The sequence below is a fragment of the Balaenoptera ricei genome, chromosome 2 (assembly GCF_028023285.1).
Source record: "Balaenoptera ricei isolate mBalRic1 chromosome 2, mBalRic1.hap2, whole genome shotgun sequence".
In the NCBI taxonomy this organism is placed as follows: domain Eukaryota; kingdom Metazoa; phylum Chordata; class Mammalia; order Artiodactyla; family Balaenopteridae; genus Balaenoptera; species Balaenoptera ricei.
The window spans coordinates 144,858,086-144,878,398 of record NC_082640.1 but is presented as its reverse complement, the minus strand read 5'-3'; the positions used below and the strand labels follow the sequence as shown (position 1 = coordinate 144,878,398).

General features: G+C 37.9%; 1 protein-coding gene across 1 annotated transcript in view; it reads left to right on the top strand.

Moving 5' to 3' along the window:
- The window catches only part of SLC35F4 (solute carrier family 35 member F4), a 270,105-nt gene that overhangs the window by 223,882 nt on the left and 25,910 nt on the right, over nt 1-20,313 (top strand). The window contains exon 2 of the mRNA XM_059915723.1: nt 18,672-18,857. Coding sequence (XP_059771706.1) covers nt 18,672-18,857 — 186 coding nt within the window. The remainder of the gene's footprint in view (nt 1-18,671; nt 18,858-20,313) is intronic.

Sequence of the window (20,313 nt, the reverse complement as noted above, 5' to 3'; positions counted from 1 at the left end):
TCTCTATGAAATGAATCAAGAGCATTAGAGATACAGAGAGTGAATAGTACTTGATAAGTAAAAAATGATACTGTGCTGGGGGGCGGGTTCCAGCCTTTAAAGAAAAAGGTGGTACAAACTGAAATGGAAAGTTTTTATATTGCTTGTGCATTAACCATCTACCATGCTGCCCCCTTTCAATAATTCTAGGGTGAAATGTTTACCTAAGAAGAGTGTAACTGATGATAAACAAAATTGACAAACTTCTAGCCAGGCTCACCAAGAAGAAAAGAGAGAGGACCCAAATGAACAAAATAAGAAATGAAAGCGGAGAAATAACAACCGATACCACAGAAATACACATAATCAAAAGAAATTACTATGAACAGTTATATGCCAACAAAATAGACAACCTAGAAGAAATGGACAAGTTTCTAGAAACATACAGCCTGCCAAGACTGAGTCAAGAAGAAATAGATAATTCAAGCAGACTGATCAGTAGAAGTGAAAAACATCTATAATGATAATTTTAAAAACTCCCTGCAAGCAGAAGTCCAGGACTGGATGGCTTCACTGGGGAAGTCTACCAAACATACAAGGAAGAACTTATATCTATCCTTCTCAAACTATTCCAAAACGCATTCTATGAAACCACCATCACCCTGATACCAAAACCAGACAAAGACACCACCAAAAAAGGAAATTACAGGCCAATATCTTTGAAGACTATAGATGCAAAAATCCTCAAGAAAATATTAGCAAAGCAAATCCAACAACACATAAGAAGGGTCACACACCATGATTAAGTGGGATTCACTTGAAGGTCACAAGGATGGTTCCACATATGCAAGTCAATCAATGTGATACACCACATCATCTCAATAGATGCAGAAAAAACGTTTGATATAATTCAGCATCAATTCATAATAAAAACTCTCACCAAAATGGATATAGAGGGGACATATCTCAACATAATAAAGGCTATTTATGACAACCTACAGCCAATATAATATACTTAATGGTGAAAAGCTGAGTTTTCCTGCTACATTCAGGAAAAAAGACAAGGATGCCAACTCTCATCACTTCTATTCAACATAGTATTGGAAGTCCCTGTCACAGCAAACCAGAAAAATAAAAGGTATCCAAATTGGAAGGGAAGAGGTAAAATTGTCACTACATGCAGATGACATGATACTATATATAGAAAACCCAAAAACTACTAGATCTAATAAATGAAATCAACAAAGTAGCAGGATACAAGATTAACATTCAGAAATTGGTTCCATTTCTTTACACTAACAAACAATAAAATATCAGAAAGGGAATGTAAAAACACAATTCCTTTTAAAATCACACCAATAAATCAAATACCCAGAAATAAACCTGAGCAAGGAGGTGAAAGACTTACATGCTGAGAACTATGAAACATTAGTAAAGGAAATTCACAGAAATGGAAAGATATCCCATGCTCTTGGATTAGAAGAATTAATATTGTTAAGATGGCAATACTACCCAAAACAATCTACAGATTTAATGTGATCCCTATCAAATTATCCATAATGTTTTTCACAGAACTAGAACAAATAATCTAAAAATTTATATGGAACCATAAAAGACCCAGAATTGCCAAAGCAATCCTAAGCAGGAAAATAAAAAGCAGGAGATATAACTCCCACAGACTTCAGACAATACTACAAAGGTATAGTAATCAAAAGAGTGTGGTACTGGTACAAAAACAGACATATAGATCAATGGAACAGAATAGAAAGCCCAGAAATAAATCCACACACCTACAGTCGATTAATCTTTAACAAAGGAAGCAAGGATATAAAATGGGAAAAAGAAAATCTCTTCAGCAAGTGGTGCTGGGAAAGTTGGACAGCCCCATGTAAATCAATGAAGTTAGAACACACCCTCACACCATGCACAAAAATAAACCTAAAATGGCTTAAAGGCTTAAACATAAGTCATTACACCATAAAACTCCTAGAAGAGAGTATAGGCAAAACATTCTCTGACATAAGTCATACCAGTATTTTCTTAGGTCTCCCAAGGAAATAGAAATAAAAATAAAAATAAACAAATAGGGGCTTCCCTGGTGGCGCAGTGGTTGAGAATCTGCCTTCTAATGCAGGGGACACAGGTTCGAGCCCTGGTCTGGGAGGATCCCACATGCCGTGGAGCAACTAGGCCCGTGAGCCACAGCTACTGAGCCTGCGCATCTGGAGCCTGTGCTCCGCAACGAGAGGCCACGATAGTAAGAGGCCCGCGCACTGCGATGAGGAGTGGCCCCCGCTTGCCGCAACTAGAGGAAGGCCTAGCACAGAAATGAAGACCCAACATAGCAATCAATCAATCAATAAATCTTCTTAAAAAAATAAATAAATAAACAAATGGGACCTAACCAAACTTACAAGCTCTTGCACAATAAAGGAAATCATTAAAAAAAAAGAAAAAAAAGAAAAAAACACAAAAATAATCTATGCAATGGGAGAAAATATTTGCAAATGATGTGACAGATAAGGGATTAATCTCCAAAATATACAAACAGCTCACACAACAACAAAAAAAACAACCCAATCGAAAAATCAGCAGAAGACCTTAATAGACATATCTCCAAAGACATATAGATGGTCATGTGAAAAGATGCTCAACATAACGAGTTATTAGAGAAATGCAAATCAAAACTACAGTGAGCTATCACCTCACACTGGTCAGAATGGCCATCATCAAAAAAATCTACAAAAAATAAATGCTGGAGAGGGTGTGGAGAAAAGAGAACCCTCTTGCACTGTTGGTGGGAATTGATACAGCCACTATGGAGAACAGTATAGAGGTTCCTTAAAAAAACTAAAAATAGAACTACCATACAATCCAGCAATCCCACACCTGGCATATACCCAGAGAAAACCATAATTCAAAAAGATACATGCACCCAAATGTTCATAGCAGCACTGTTCACAATAAGCAAGATATGGAAACTAAATGTCCATCAACAGATGAATGGATAAAGAAGATGTGGTACATATATACAATGGAATACTACTCAGCCATAAAAAAGAATGAGATAATGCCATTTGCAGCAACATGGATGCAACTAGTTTATCATACTAAGTGAAATAAGTCAGAAAGAGAAAGACAAATACCATAGGATATCACTTATATGTGGAATCTAAAATATGGCACAAATGAACCTAACTACAAAACAGAAACAGACTGACAGACATAGAGAACAGACTTGTGGTTGCCGGGGGTCAGGGGAGGGAGGGAGAGGGATGGACTGGGAGTTTGGGGTTAGTAGATGCAAACTATTACATTTAGAATGGATAAAAAACAAGGTCCTACTGTATAGCACAGGGAACTATATCCAATATCCTAGGATAAACCATAATGGAAAAGAATATTTAAAAAAAGAATGTATATATATATGTATAACTGAGTCACTTTGCTGCACAGCAGAAATTTAGCACATTGTAAATCAACTATACTTCAATTAAAAAAACTATTAGAACTAATAAATGAATTCAGCAAAGTAGCAGGGTACACAATCAATATACAGAAATCTGCTGTATTTCTTTATACTAACCATGAAATATCGGATAGAGAAAGTAAAAAAAAAATCCTGTTTAAAATTGCATCAAAAAAAAAAAAAATACCTAGGAATAAACCTAACTGAGGATGTGAAAGACCTATGTGCTGAGAACTATAAAACATTGATAAAGCAAACTGAAGATGATTCAAAGAGATGAAAAGATACCCCCTGCTCTTGGATTGGAAGAATTAATATTATTAAAATAGCCATACTACCCAAAGCAATCTACAGATTTAATGTGATCCCTACCAAATTACCCATGGTATTTTTCACAGAACTAGAACAAATAATCCTAACATTTACAGAGAACCACAAAAGACCCAGAACTGCCATAGCAATCCTGAGGAAAAAGAACAAAGCTGGAGGTATAACTCTCCCAGACTTCAGACAATACTACAAAGCTACACAGTAATCAAAACAGTGTGGTACTGGCACAAAAACAGATATATAGATCATGGAACAGAATAGAGAGCTCAGAAATAAACCCACACACCTACGAATCTTCAACAAAGGAGACAAGAACATACAATGGAGAAAAGACAGTCTTCAAAAGTGTTGTTGGGAAAACTTGACAGCTTCATGTAAATCAATGAAGTTAGGACGCATCCTCATACTATACACAAAAATAAATTCAAAATGGCTTAAAGACCTAAATATAAGACATAGCACCATAAAACTCCTAGAAAAGAACATAGGCAAAACATTCTTTGACATAAATTGTAGCAATATTTTCTTAGATCAGTCTCCCAAGGGAAAAGAGATAAAAGCAAAAATAAACAAATGGGACCTAATCAAACTTATAAGCTTTTGCACAGCAAAGGAAACCATAAACAAATGAATAGGCAACCTATGTACTGTGAGAAATTATTTGCAAACGATATGACTGACAAGGGCTTAATTTCCCAGATATACAGACAACTCATACAACTCAATATCAAAAACAAACAACCCAATCAAAACATGGGCAGAAGACCTAAATAGACTTCTCCAAAGAAGACATCCAGATGGCCAACAGGCACATGAAAAAAATGCTCAACATCGCTAATTATTAGAAAAATGCAAACCAAAACCACAATGAGGTATCACCTCATATCAGTCATAATGGCTATCATCAATAAGTCTACAAGTAATAAATTCTGGAGAGAGTGTGGAGAAAAGGGAACCCTGTTGGTAGCAATGTAAATTGGTGCAACCGCTATGGAAAACAGTCTGGAGGCTCCTTGAAAAACTAAAAATGGAGTTACCATATGATCTAGCAATCCCATTCCTGGGTATGTATCTGGAAAAGATAAAACTCTAATTCAGAAAGATACATGCATCCCAATGTTCATTGCAGTGCTATTCACAATAGCCACGACATGGAAGCAATCTAAATGTCCATCAACAGGGACTTCCCTGGTGGTCCAGTGGTAAAGAATCTGCTTTACAATGCAGGGGATGTGGGTTCGATCCCTGGTCAGGGAACTAATATCCCACCTGCCATGGGGCAACTAAGCCCGCTTGCCACAACTACTGAGCTTGCGTGCCTCAATTAGAGCCCGTGTGCTGAAAACTAGAGAGCCCATGCACTCTGGAACCTGCACACCACAACTACAGAGCACACATGCCCTGGAGCCTGCACGCCACAACTAGAGAAGAGAAAACCCACACGCCACAACTAGAGAGAAGCCTGTGCACTGCAACGAAAGATCCCACATGTCTCAGTGAAGATCCTGCATGCCGTAGCTAAGACCTGATGCAGCCAAAAATAAAATAAATAAATAATAAATCTTTTTTAAAAAAGGAAATGAATATGGTAGATTTAAAAAAAAAAAGTCCATTAACAGATGAATGGATAAAGAAGATGTGGTATATATATGTGTGTGTATACACACACACACACACACATATACACACAATGGAATATTATTCAGCCATAAAAAGAATGAAATATTGCCATTTTCAGCAACATGGATGGACCTAGAGATTATCATACTAAGTGAAGTCAGGTAGAAAGACAAATATTATATGATATCATTTATATGTGGAATCTAAGAAATAATAAAAATCAGCTTATTTACAAAACAGAAAGACTCACAGACATAGAAAACAAACTTATGGTTACCAACGTGGAAAAAGGAGGGAAGAGATAAATTAGGAGACTGGAATGACAGATACACACCACTATATATAAAATAGATAAACAACAAGGACTTACTGTATAGCAGAGGGAACTATATTCAACATCTTGTAATAACCTATAATGGAGAAGAATCTGAAGCTGTACACCTGAAACTAACATAATATTGTAAATCAACTATAATTAAATTTTTAAAACAAGAAATTTTGGCAAATTCCATACAGTCTTCTCTGAAAATCCAACCAATGCTGATGACAGTATTCCTTTACTAGAAGGAATATTTACTGCCATTGGAAGTCAATGGAATATGAGACAACAAGCTGAAATACAGCTTTTCACATAATCTTTTGTTGAATTATTGATGTTTTCTTTCTTTTTATAAGACAAAATGTCACAGTAAAAATTAGGGTTTCCAACCAATTCCAAGTCAAAATTCAGGATTACATTTCTGTCTTTGATGTTTTGTCAGTGATTACAACAGCTTCACAGATATTTAAAAGAAACAAACTAATAAAAGTTTAGCTGAAAATCGTCAAAGGTAGTTTTATGTTTAAAATACAACTTGCAAGAGACTGATTGGAAGAATCAATTAAAGAAGCTTAATGCTAGAAGATCACGTGGTCCAACCCCTGATTTTGTGATTATAATATTATTGTAGAAACATGGATATCAGATGCCTTCTTTGCCCCTCCTACACCTGCCTCTGGCAGTAGAACTCTAGGGGCTACAAAACAGACTTTCTTGCTCTCTGGTTTCAATTTAATAACCAATGGGGAGTCCCTATAGGATATCAAAGGAAGGGAGTATTATCAGGATCCCCCAGATGAATGCCTACCTTAATGAAAAGTCATAACTCATGTCAGGCAACCCTCTTCTTCCAGAGTTTTTTAATCACTCCCTCCCCTTGTCCTTTCAGGCCCAAGTGCAGTAAGAGCTGTTGCTAAACCTGGGTACTGCCCTACCCACTCTGGTTTCTCACCCACAGTGGTTCTCAAATTTTGGCTTGCATTGGAATCGCCTGGTGGGCTCCTTAAACCCAGGTTACTAGTTACCCCCATGGCAAAGTTTCTGATTCATATGTCTGAGATGGCTGCTGATAATTTGCATTTTTAAGAAGCTCCCAGGTGATGCACTGCCCTATAGCCCTGTACCTTGACCACTTTTTAATAAATTATCCTAATTTGAGTTTGTTATCTCTTCCTCCTGGAACCTTGACTAATATAAATGGCTAAAAAAAAAAAAATTTGTTGAAAATAGACAAAGTTTGTTGTATGATTGAACATGATTTTCAGGTGCTTGTTTGAAAAATCTTTAAATCAAAGAAGAGAAAGCTGTAGGGATTTAGGAAATCATTTTGTCCAATTATTAAATTTCAGAGCAGAAGAAATGCAGACAAAGAGAGGTCAAGTGATTTATCAGCCACTTGGTGTCCTGTTTTTCAGGGAAGCCTTTTCAGGATACTATTCTGCTTCTTATCATATAGCAGCTCTTACCCCTCTCACCCCACCTCCCTCTCCCCTCCCCTGGATTGTGTAATTGCCTTCTGTGTTTCCATTATCTCCGTCTTTAGGTTTGGGCTCCTGTGGTACATGTGGTGTTTCAAGTAATCACCATAGTTTGGGGCAACTCAGGATAAGATCTGTAGCTGTTTTCAGCATAGGGCTTAGTAGAACCAAATGTTTCATTGATGTTTTGTGCTGATGGGAAATAAGAGTCAATGGCAGGACCCTTGTTTGAATAATAGAGTCTGGTCTATCCATTATCTTCCAAGTCATCTTGCACTCAGTCACACAGAAACTCACCTGACACTTTGCTTCTCTCTCACCTACTTTCCAAAGACCTTTTCCCAATTAATCTTTATCAGCTTGGCTTTTCAAGTTGTTATCTGAGACCCCCACCCCTTGACCTCCATCTGTTTAGGCAGTTGCTTTACTCAGCAGCTGTAGTTCTTTGCCCTTTTTGCTTTGAAGTTTCTAAGTGGAAACCCAAGGCACTGTCTGCCCAGCTCCACCCATACTTTCCTGGGAGCTGCAGCCTGTTGCAGTGTTCTCTGGTGACAGAAATTGGACCAGGAATCAGTAAAAGATACAGGTTCTTTCTTCAAGATTTTTTGACTACGGGCAGCTAGATTTCCCCCAGGAGGCTAAAGCTATGAGACTGGAAACTTGGGGGCTTTGAACAACCAGGTTTTCTGCAGAGAAAGGCAGGTGGCAGCCAAGTGAGGAGAAATGAATCTGGCATCCAGCAGTGAGAAATGGGGTTGCTGTTCAGCTACACCATGCCCTGGGTTCCAGCTGTTCCTGAGGATTAGGACATCCCTGGCCATCCTACCCTTTGATTGCTAAACTCATAAAAACTCCCCATTTTTGCTAAACCAGTTCAGTTTGGATTTCTATTTCATGAAGTCAAACATTGTGATTGATAAAATAGTCCAAATGGTCATTTCTGTTTACCTGATCATTATTAGTAATAACAGTATACATTTCTTGAGTATGTTCTATGAACCATTTAATCCATACAACACTCCTCAGATGTGGGTAGAACAGGAGAGAAAACTGGGGCTAAGAGAGATTACATGGCCATCTTCTGGCTCAATGTTGTGCAACTATACATGGCTGGGCCAGATTCCTACCAGGTATCCCCAGATTTAAACAACCTGTGTTCTTAACCACTATGTTCTCTCTGAATCTCAATTACACCAAAGTTCCTTTTCAAGTAACAGGCAAGGATAGAAGGATGGGATTTTCAGTGCTCTTTTGTACTCAGAATTCAGCATCGTAGAGTTGAGCATCTTACCATTAAGTTTCATAGCATACACTTTCCAACTCTTGAGTATTTGCTCTACAATTTTCTCTGACTCAGCATAAAATTCTGCCTGGCAAAGTCCTGCTCATCCTTCAAAGCCCCATAGAACCTTTCCTACTCCAGGCTGAATAAACCACTCACTCACTTTCTTCCTGCTCTCCTGTTCATATTATAGTTAACGGGTTACATGTCTGACTCCAATACTATGTCGAGAGTTCCATGAAGTCATGGACCATGTATTCATCATTTGTCTAACTCCTGTTCCTTACACAATACCTGCCTTAGAATAGGTGCTTAATAACTACTTGTTGAGTTAAATTGATTTGGGAAGCATGCAGAGCCTAACCAGTGCAGATGAAGAAACCATATTCTTATGCCTGGACAATTATGAAAAATGGCACAAGGTGGCCCAAACACAATGGCTCAGGTGAGCAGATGTCTTTACAAGGGGCCGGGGACCATCTAGTGTGACTAATGGGAGACTTCCAATCCTTCACTCCTAATGCAGTTTATCCTCAATACCTGTCAAAGTCTGAACACTGTTCACTAACTGAATTTGCAATACCCAGGCACTCACTGTGGCATATAAAATACAATATAAATATGATTTATTTATGATCCTTGACTGTATCCCAGGTGACATTCTGAATATTTATTTTTGTCGGGGCTGGCTTTATATTAATTGATAGTACAAGACCGTATAGTATGGGCCAGCGTCTTCATTTCCAGGACCTGAAATGACTGTTTCATGGACTAAGCTCTGAACATGCCTCTGGGCCTGGCTCTGAGTTTAAATTTGCCTTTTTAGGACAACGGTTTAAATGTCTCCAGTGGCTCAGCTATTCTCGGGTCTCTTCCATGAATCAGCAAGTGGGAGGCAGCTGGCAGCTGGCAATGAGATTTGAGCTATATTGCATAAGGACCAGGAGATAGAAAAGCCAGGACATAACACTGCAGTGAAAATGAGGAAGAAAGAGAAATCACTGGTTTGGCTTACAAATTCAACACTTGCTAGCTACATGTGATTTACCAACTTTTTAGTAACTATGGCCAATATTTTATCTCAACCCCATCTCAACTTGGTACTCAACCCATTTTTGGACTTCCTCCTTTCCACCTACAACTGCTGAGTAATCACAAAATGAAACCTGATACTCACCTAAGAAAACACAAGAAGGCACACCTCATGTAAATATAAATTATAAAAGATACCTGAAAGATAAATTAAAAATTACTCTTGGAGTATCTGAGTGTCACCCCTCTTGAAGAACATGAATAAATGAGAGTTCCCTGAATTTTAGACAGCCTCTTTTAATTGAATTTAAAATATTCAATTAGAAACATAACTGTGAGGCACAAGATGGCAGAGTAGGAAGACCTTGATCTCTTCTCCTCTCACAGGCACACCAAAATCACAGTTATTAACAGAACAGCCATCAATGAAAAAAAAACAGGACGTACCAGAAAAAATATTCTGCAACTAAAAATATAAAGAAGGAACCACAATGAGACAGCAGGAGGGGCAGAGTAGCAATATAGACAAATCCCATACCTGCAGGTGGGCAATCCACGAACAGGAGAATAATTACAACTGCAGAGGTTCTCCCAAAGGAGTGAGAGGTCTGAGCCCCACTTCAGGCTCCCCAGCCCAGGGGTCCTGTACTGGGAAGACAAGCCCCCAGAGCATTTGGCTTTGAAGGCCACAGGGCTTATTTTGGGAGTCCCAGAGGCCTGGGAGAAATAGAGACTTTATTCTTAAGGGGCTCACACAAAGTCTCACATGCTCTGGAACCCAGGGTAGAAGCAGTAATTTGGTAGGAGCTTGGGTCAGACCTACCTTCTGAGCTCTAGAGAGTCTCCTGGAGAGGCAGGAGATAACTCCAATTCACCCTGGGGGCATAGACTCCCGGCAGTCATTTTGGGGAGCTCCTTCTACCACATGGTAACACCATTCTGGAATCTTCCTTCTAGATTATTACCACAGAACCCAGTCCCACTGCAGCCCAACAGTCTGCAGGCACCAGTACTAAGATGCCTCAGGGCAAGCAGTTAACTGGACACTGACACAGCTCCACCTACCAGCAGACAAGCTGCCTTAAGACCCCCTGGGTCCACAGCCACCTCTGGACATGGCCCTCCTCACCAGAGGGCCCAGGATCTGTCCCCACACACCAGTGCACAGGCAATAGACCCAAGACCCCCAGGGCCTCCAGCCAGAGACCATGTGGGGCCCAGGCCCCACCCACCAGTGAGCCTGTCCTAGCCTCAGACCCAGCTGTACCCACCAGCAGGCAGACACTAGCCACAAAAAACCCAGCAATGTCCCAGTCTGTGGACTAGGCCTGCCCTGGAACTGGCTGGGCCTGGTCCCTGCCCACTAGGAGGCCAACACAAGCTTCAAGACACCAGCCCCCGCAGCCAACCATGTCAGGAACCAGCCCACCTACCAGAGATCTGACACCTGCTCTGGTACCCCTAGGCCCTGCAACCAGACCCCAGGACATGGCTCTGTCCACCAGTAGGCTGGCACAAGCCCCAGGACCTGGTTTCATCCACCAGTAGGTGGGCAACAGCCCCAGGTTCTCCTGGATCCTGACTCTGCCCACCACTAACACAGCACTAGCCCTGGGACCTCCAGGGTTCTGCAGTCAGCTGCCTCATGACCAGACCCCACCAACCAGCAGCTGACAGCCTCTGTACAAGGCAGGACCTGGCAACCAACCAGACCAGGGCCAAATAAACCTACCAGACCACTGGTGTAGTCAGCTCGCCACAACAGAAATACCCACACAGTCCTCATAGAAGGAACCCCTAGAGCATATAGCTCTGGTGACAAGAGGGGAGTTTGCTATTGGAACTCATAGGATGTCTCCTACAGAAGGCCACTTCTCCAAAATCAGGAAATATAAACAACTTACCAGGTACATAAAAATAAAAATAGCAAGTTAGGCAAAATGAGGTGACAGAGGAACGTATTCCAAATGAAGGAACAAGATAAAATTCCAGAAGAAGAACTAAGTGAAGTGGAGACAGGCAATCTACCCGAGAAAGAGTTCAGGATAGTGATCGTAAAGATGATCAAAGAAATTGGGAGAAGAATGGATGCACAGAGTGAGAAGTTAGAAGTTTTTAACAAAGAGTTAGAAAACATTAAAGAATAAATATAAAGAGATGAAGAATACAATAACTGAAATGAAAAAATACACTAGAAGGAATCAACAGTAGACTAAATGATACAGAGGAATAGAACAATGAGCTGGAAGACAGAGTAGTGGAAATCACTTATGCTGAACAGAAAAAAGAATAAAAAGAAATGAGGACAATTTAGAGACCTCTGGGACAACATCAAGTGCACTAATGTTTGCACTATAGGCGTCCAAAAAGGAGAAGAGAGAGAGAAAGGGGTTGAGAACATAGTTGAAGAGATAATAGCTGAAAACCTCCCTAACCTGGAAAAGGAAACAGACATTCAAATCCAGGAAGTACAGATAGTACCATACAAGATTAACCCAAAGAGGAACACACCAAGACATATTGTAAATAAAATGGCAAAAATTGAAGATAGAGAATATTAAAAGCTTCAAGAGAAAAGCTACACTTTATGTACAAGGGAACTCATACAAGGTTATCAGCTGACTTTTCAGCAGAAACTCTGCAAGCCAGAAGGGCGTGGCCCAATATTTTTAAAGTGATGAAAGCGAAAAACCTACAATGAAGAATACTCTACTCAGCAAGGTTCTCGTTCAGATTTGATAGAGAGATCAAAAGCTTCACAGACAAGCAAAAGCTAAAAGAGTTCAGCACCACCAAACCAGCTTTAAAAGAAATGTTAAAGGAATTGCTCTAAGCAAAAAAGAACACAGTGAGAAACATGAAAATCATGTGAGGAGAAAGCTCATTGGTAAAGGCAAATGCACAGTAAAGGTAGGAAATCATCCCTCACAAAGCCAGTAGGAATGTTAAAAGACAAAAGTAGTAAAATCATCTATATTCACAATAAGCAACAATTGTGAGGGGAGGAGAGTAAAATGCAGGGTTGTTGGAATGCATTTGAAATTAAGAAATCAGCAACTTAAAACAATCATGCATATATATATAGATTGCTATATAAAAACCTCATGGTAACCAAAAACCAAAAATCTATAATAGATACACACACAAAAAAGAAAAAGATAACACTAAAGATAGTCATCAAATCACAAGAGATGAGAAAAAAGAATACAGGAATTAAAAAAAAAAAAGACCTACAAAAACAACCCAGAAACAATTAACAAAATGGCAATAAGAACATACATGTAAATAATTACTTTAAATGTAAATGGACTAAATGCTCCAATCAAAAGATATAGAGAAAAGAAATGAGAAAAAAACGATTACATGGAGACTAAACATGCTACTAAAAAACCAACGGGTCAATGAGGAAATCAAAAAGAAAATTAAAAAATATCTTGAGACACATGACAGTGAAAACAAAACCATACAAAATCTATGGGATGCAGCAAAAGCAGTTCTTAGAGGGAAGTTAATAGCGATACAGGCCTTCCTCAAAAAAACAAGAAAAATCTCAAATAAACAACCCAACCTACCACCTAAAAGAATCAGAAAAACAAGAACAAACAAAACCTAAATTCAGCAGAAGAAAGGTAATAATAAAGATCAGGAAGGAAATAAATAAAATAGGGATTTAAAAAAACAATAGAAAAAAATCAATAAAACCAAGAGCTGGTTCTTTGAAAGGGTAAAGAAAATTGACAAACCTCTGGCCAGGCTCATCAAGAAGAAAAGAGAGAGAACCAAAATAAGCAAAATAAGAAATGAAAAAGGAAAAGTCTCAACCGCAGAAATACAAAAAACCATAAGAGAATACTATGAACAATTATATGCCAACAAATTTGACAACCTAGAAGAAATGAACAACCTTCTAGAAACATAGAGCCCACCAAAACTGAATCAAGAAGAAATAGATAATTTGAACAGACCAATCACTAAAAGTGAAATAGAATCTGTAATAATAAAAAAACTCCCTGCCAACGAAAGTCCAGGACCAGACGGCTTCACAGGCGAATTCTACCAAACATACAAAGAACTTATATTTACCAATTCTTCTCAAACTCTTCTGAAAATTGAATAGAAGGGAACATTCCCAAAAACATTCTATGAAGCCACGATCATCCTGATACCAAAAGCAAACTATTACAGACTATTACATTTAGAATGGACAAAGACAAAGATACCACCAAGAAAGAAAATTACAGGACAATATCTTTGATGAATATAGATGCAAAAATTCTGAACAAAATATTAGTAAACTGAATCCAAAAACACATAAAAAAAAAATCATACACCATGACCAAGTGGGATTCATCCCAAGTTCACAAGGATGGTTCAACATACACAAATCAATCAATGTAATACACCACATTAACAAAAGAAAATTTAAAAACCACATGACCATCTCAATAGATGCAGAAAAAGCACTTGAAAAAATTCAACATCGATTCATGATAAAAACTCTTACCAAAGTGGGTATACAGGGGACATATCTCAACATAATAAAAGCTATTTATGACAAACCCACAGCCAATACGATACTCAACAGTGAAAAGCTGAAAGTCTTTGCACTAAAATCTGGAATAAGACAAGGATGCCCACTCTCACCACTTCTGTTCAACATAGTATTGGAAGTCCTAGCCACAGCAGTTAAACAAGAAAACAAATAAAAGTTGTCCAGATTGGAAGGGAAGAGGTAAAATTGTCACTACATGAAGATGACATGATACTATATATAGAAAACCCTAAGGACCCACACAAAAACTACTAGATCTGATAAATGAATTCAGCAAAGTAGCAGGATACAAGATTAACATTCAGAAATTGGTTGCATTTCTTTACACTAACAATGAAAATCAGAAAGAGAATGTAAATAAAAAGAACAATTCCTTTTAAAATCGCACACACAAAAAAACCTAGGAGTAAACCTGACCAAGGAGGTGAAAGACTTACATGCTGAGAACTATGAAACATTAGTAAAGGAAATTAAAGAGGATTCAAAGAAATGGAAAGATATCCCATACTCTTGGATTGGAAGAATTAATATTATTAAAATGGCAATATTACCCAAAACAATCTACAGATTTAATGCAATCCCTATCAAATTATCCATAACATTTTTCACAGAACTAGAACAAATAATCTAAAAATTTATATGGAACCATAAAAGACCCAGAATTGCCAAAGCAATCCTGAGGGGGAAAATAAAACACAGGAGACATAACTCCCCCAGACTTCAGACAATACTACAAAGGTATAGTAATCAAAACAGGGTGGTACTGGTACAAAAACAGACATATAGATCAATGGAACAGAACAGAAATAAATCCGCACACCTACAGTCAATTAATCTTCAACAAAGGAGGCAAGAATATAAAATGGGAAAAAAAGACAATCCCTTCAGCAAGTGGTGCTGGGAAAGTTGGACAGCCTCATGTAAATCAATGAAGTTAGAACCCACCCTCACACCATGCACAAAAATAAACTCAAAATGGCTTAAAGACTTAAACATAAGACATGACACCATAAAACTCCTAGAAGAGAGCATAGGCAAAACATTCTCTGACATAAATCGTACCAATGTTTTGTTAGGTCAGTCTCCCAAGGCAATAGAAATAAAAATAAACAAATGGGACCTAACCAAACTTACAAGCTCTTGCACAGTAAAGGAAATCATTAAAAAACAAAAACAAAAATAAACACAAAAAGATAACCTACAGAATGGGAGAAAATATTTGCAAATGATGTGCCAGATAAGGGATTAATCTCCAAAATATATAAACAGCTCACACAACTCAACAATAAGAAAACAATCCAATTGAAAAATCGGCAGAAGACCTTAATAGACATTTCTCCAAAGAAGACATACAGATGGCCAGTAGGCACATGAAAATATGCTCAACATCACTAATTATTAGAGAAATGCAAATCAAAACTACAATGAGATACCACCTCACACTGGTCAGAATGGCCATCATTAAAAAGTCTACAAATAACAAACGCTGGAGAGGGTGTGGAGAAAAGGGAACCCTTCTACACTGTTGGTGGGAATGTAAGTTGGTGCAGCCACTATGGAAAACGGTAGGGAGGTTCCTCAGAAAACCAAAAATAGAACTACCATATGATCCAGCAGTCCCACTCCTGGGCATATAACTGGACAAAACTATAATTCAACAAGATACATTCACCTCTGTGTTTCTAGCAGCATTATTCACAATAGCCAAAACTTGGAGACAACCTAAATGTCCGTCTACAGATGAATAGGTAAAGAAGTGGTACATATATACAATGGGATACTACTCAGCCATAAAAAAAGAACAAAATAATGCCATTTGCAGCAACATGGATGTGACTAGAGGTCATCATACTAAGTAAAGTAAGTCAGAAAGAGAAAGACAAATACCATATGATATAACTTATATGCAGAATCTAAAATGTGACACAAATGAACCTATCTACAAAACAGAAACAGACTCACAGGCAGAGATCAGACTTGTGGTTGCCAAGGGGAGGGGGAGAGGGATGGACTGGGAGTTTGGGGTTAGTAGATGCAAACTATTACATTTAGAATGGACAAACAACAAGGTCCTACTGTATAGCACAGGGAACTATATCCAATCTCCTGAGATAAACCATAATGGAAAAGAATATTTAAAAAAAAAGAATGTATATATGTGTATAACTGAGTCACTTTGCTGTACAGCAGAGATTGGCACAAACTGTAAATCAACAATATTTCAATTTAAAAAAGTATTATTAAAAAAAAAAAATGTAGAGTGGCTGAATGGACCCAAAACCAAGACCTACAAGAAACTCCCTTCATATCCAAAGACATAAACAGATTGAAAGTGAGAGATGGAAAAAGGTATCCATGCCAATGGAAATCAAAAGAAAGCCAGGGTAGCAATACTTTCATCAGACAAAATAGAATTAAAATAGAGTTAGAGACTGTTACAAGAGACAAAAAAGGACACTACATAATGATCAAGGGATCAAACTAAGAAGACATAACAATTGTAAATATACATGCACCCAACATAGGGGCACCTAAATACATAAAAGCAAATATTAACAGACATAAATGGACAAATCAACAATAACATAATACTAATAGGGGACTTTAACACACCACTTACATCAATGGACAGATCATTCAGACAGAAAATCAACAAGGAAACAGTGGCCTGAAGTGACATATTAGACAAGATGAAATTAACAGATACATATAGAGAGAGAACATTTGTCCAAAAGCAGCAGAATACACATTCTTGTCAAGTGCATATGGAACATTCTCCAGGATAGATCACATGCTAGGCCACAAAATCAAGCCTCGGTATATTTAAGAAAATTGAAATCATATCACCATCTTTTCTAACAACAACACTATGAGACTAGAATTCAACTACAAGAAAAAAACTGCAAAAAGCACTGACATGTAGAGGTAAACAATATGCTACTAAACAACCAATGAATCACTAAAGAGATCAAATAGGAAATAAAAAAATACCTGGAGACAAATGAAAACAAAAACACAATGACTCAACATCTATCGGACTCAGCAAAAGCGGTTCTAAGAAGAAAGTTTATAGCTATACAAGCTTACCTCAGGAAAGAAAACATTTCAAATAAACGATCTAATTTTACACCTAAGGGAGCTAGAAAGCAAAGAACAAACAAAACCCATTAGTAGAAGGAAATAAATCATAAAGATCAGAGCAGAAATAAATGAAATAGAGGCTAAAAAAATTGAAAAGATCAATGAAACTAAGAGCTATTTCTTTGAAAAGATAAACAAAATTGATAAACCTTTAGCCAGACTCATCAAGAAAAAGAGAGGGTCCAAATCAATAAAATCAGAAATGAAAAAGGAGAAGTTACAACGGACACAGCAGAAATACAAAGGATCATAGTTGCTATGAGCAACTATATGCAAATAAAACAGACAAAATGGACAACCTAGAAGAAATTCATAATTATGTACAATCTCCCAAGTCTAAACCAGGAAGAAATAGAAAATATAAACAGACTAATTACCAGTAATGAAATTGAATCAGTAATAAAAAAAAAAAATCTCCCAGTAAACAAAAGTCCAGGACCAGGTGGCTTCACAGGTGAATACTACCAAACATTTAGAGAATAATTAACACCTATCTTTCTTAAATTATTCAAAAAAATTTGCAGAGGCAGGAACACATCCAAACTCATTCTGTGATGTCAGCATCACCCAGATACCAAAGCCAGACAAAGATATAACAAAAAAAGTACATTGCAGGCCAATATCACAGATGCAAAAACGTAGATGCAAAAGTCCTCAACAAAATATTAGCAAACCAAATCCAACAATACATCAAAAGGATAATACACCATGATCAAGTGGTATTTATCCCAGGGATGCAAGGGTTTTTCAATATCTGCAAAGCAATCAATGTGATACACCACATTAACAAATTGAAGGATAAAAACCATATGATCATCTCAATAGATGCAGAAAAAGCTTCTGACAAAATTCAACTTCCACTTATCATTAAAAATTCTCCAGAAAGTGGGAATAGAGTGAACTTACCTCAACATATTATAGGGCATATATGACAAACCCACAGCTAACATCATTCTCAACAGTGAAAAAGCTGAAAGTATTCCACTCTCACTACTTTTATTCAACATATTGGAAGTCCTAGCCAGAGCAGGGAGACACAACAAAGTTGGATTTTAGTGATCAATCTGATGGAAAAGTGTATAGTGGATTTAATAGGAGACCCTGCTGGCAGTCTTACCAGTTAGGAATTCAACAGTCAGCCTTACGAAGAAAAGGGAGGAAGCAAGCATAACATCACTTTGCTTTCCTTGAGGTAAACTATTTGACTGTGATAACAGTTCTAATTCAGAACAGATATGTCAACCCAAACACCATTTTCTAATGTTCATTTCCAGTTAATGGATTTATCTAAAAAGACCCTTTGTCTTAGGGACACAGACCTTGCCAACATAGCATTCTCTTTTTAGGACCCCCTTTTTTAAAATTAGAAATGAACTCAATGAATGTTCCATATATTTTACTGCCAAGGCATTTAAAAATCTGTTTTCCTTCAGGAAATTCTCAAACTGGTATGAACTCTTTCTTCCCAGGTACCTCCAGATCATCAGTTACTCGATGTAAACCAGGAGCCAACTGCCCCAGTTCACACAGCAGCGTCAGCAGACAACTGTCCCCTCTGTCTGTCACCGAAGATTCTTCTGCTCCTACTCTTGAACTTCAGAGTCGAGGATCCTCTGGAGTTTGTGGACATAGAGCCGAGAGGCAGAACAGATCAGGTATGTGGGTAACCTCCTCTTAAATAACAGTATATTTGGTAAGCTTCTAGCCAGCAATGAAAGATCTCACCATTGGCACAGAACGTAGAGATGTTACGTGGACTCTCAGGAGTGCATGTGGGGAAAGTTGATCAAGTGGGAGGAGAAGGAAGAAAGGAAATGTGCAGATATAATCCATTAATGATGTACGGTGTACAGTGTAGCAGAGAAATAATACCAAAACCTATAATTGGAGGGCTTAACAGTGACTTCTAATGAAGTTTATAAGGAAACTAGTTTTCTCATCTTCAAGATGTCAAAAGCCAGCATCTTTTACCTCAATCCTGGGATTTAGTAATAGCACACTGTACCCATTCTGAGAAGAATAAAAGTACCAGTAAAATCACAGACTCTGCTCTTGTCTTTATGAGGACTGCCAGTCCTTGGAGCCCTTCTAGTTTTCCCAATTTTACACCTCCCTCAGGACACTTCAGTTGTCTCCCTGATCAGCATTTACTATTAAATCAAGACCTTTGGCATTTCCTCACATCTGCCTGACCACTTACCAACTCCTGGGTTACTTGGTTACTGGAATTGCTAGATAAATTTCCTTACTATATCCATGGGTTTCCCAGCAAACTTATCATTTTAAAATGCAGCTGGGTCCACTAGGCTGCTGCCCAATACTGTTACATTTTGGCGGTGGACATCGTACTGCCTTCCCCAGAGATGCTGTCAAGCTCTGAGTCCTTACTCACTTCCTCTCATCATCTGACCACACTTCTACTTTCCTGAAAAGACTAAAACAATTGTGTGCTAAGAGATGCTTTCCTCTCTGCCTCAAAATGTCTCTGTTCTCTTGTTTGCGAATTTGCTAATTACCATCATTGTGGGGACCACCTTTGATTTTTGTGTTTGCTACCATTCTGATGTTGACTCCTTCTGCATCCATGATCACCTTCTCTCCATCTCTTCCACCTACATTTTCAATCTCTCCTTCTCCGTTTATTCCTTCAGCTTGGGCAGCAACATATTAATATCTCTTGCATCCTTAAAATCAATAGTGACAACAGCAAAAACAACAAAATACTCTATTCAAAATAAGTGGGTAATGAAAAAAACCTGAAAAAAAAAAAAACCCTCAAACTTTGAGAACACCAGCTTAAAAAAATAAACAGAAGAGAAATGGTAATTCAGGGGACTCAGGTAAACAAAGGTATAGAGGAAGTGTGAAAGCCTCTTGTAGGGTCCTACTTATTTGATAAGAGGTTTTATATGAGAAAAGATTTTTTCAAAAAATGACAATATTTTAAAATGGAATCTCAGCAACTATGGACCCCAAGGCTAAAACTCTTTTTTAGAAAGTGAAGAAAATCACATGTTAAATCTTCAGAAAGTTTTAATTGGCTTTAATAAGTTACAGTAATATTCTTATCATCCCAGTTATCTGCAGAACAGTATGTTCCAGTTAATTAAA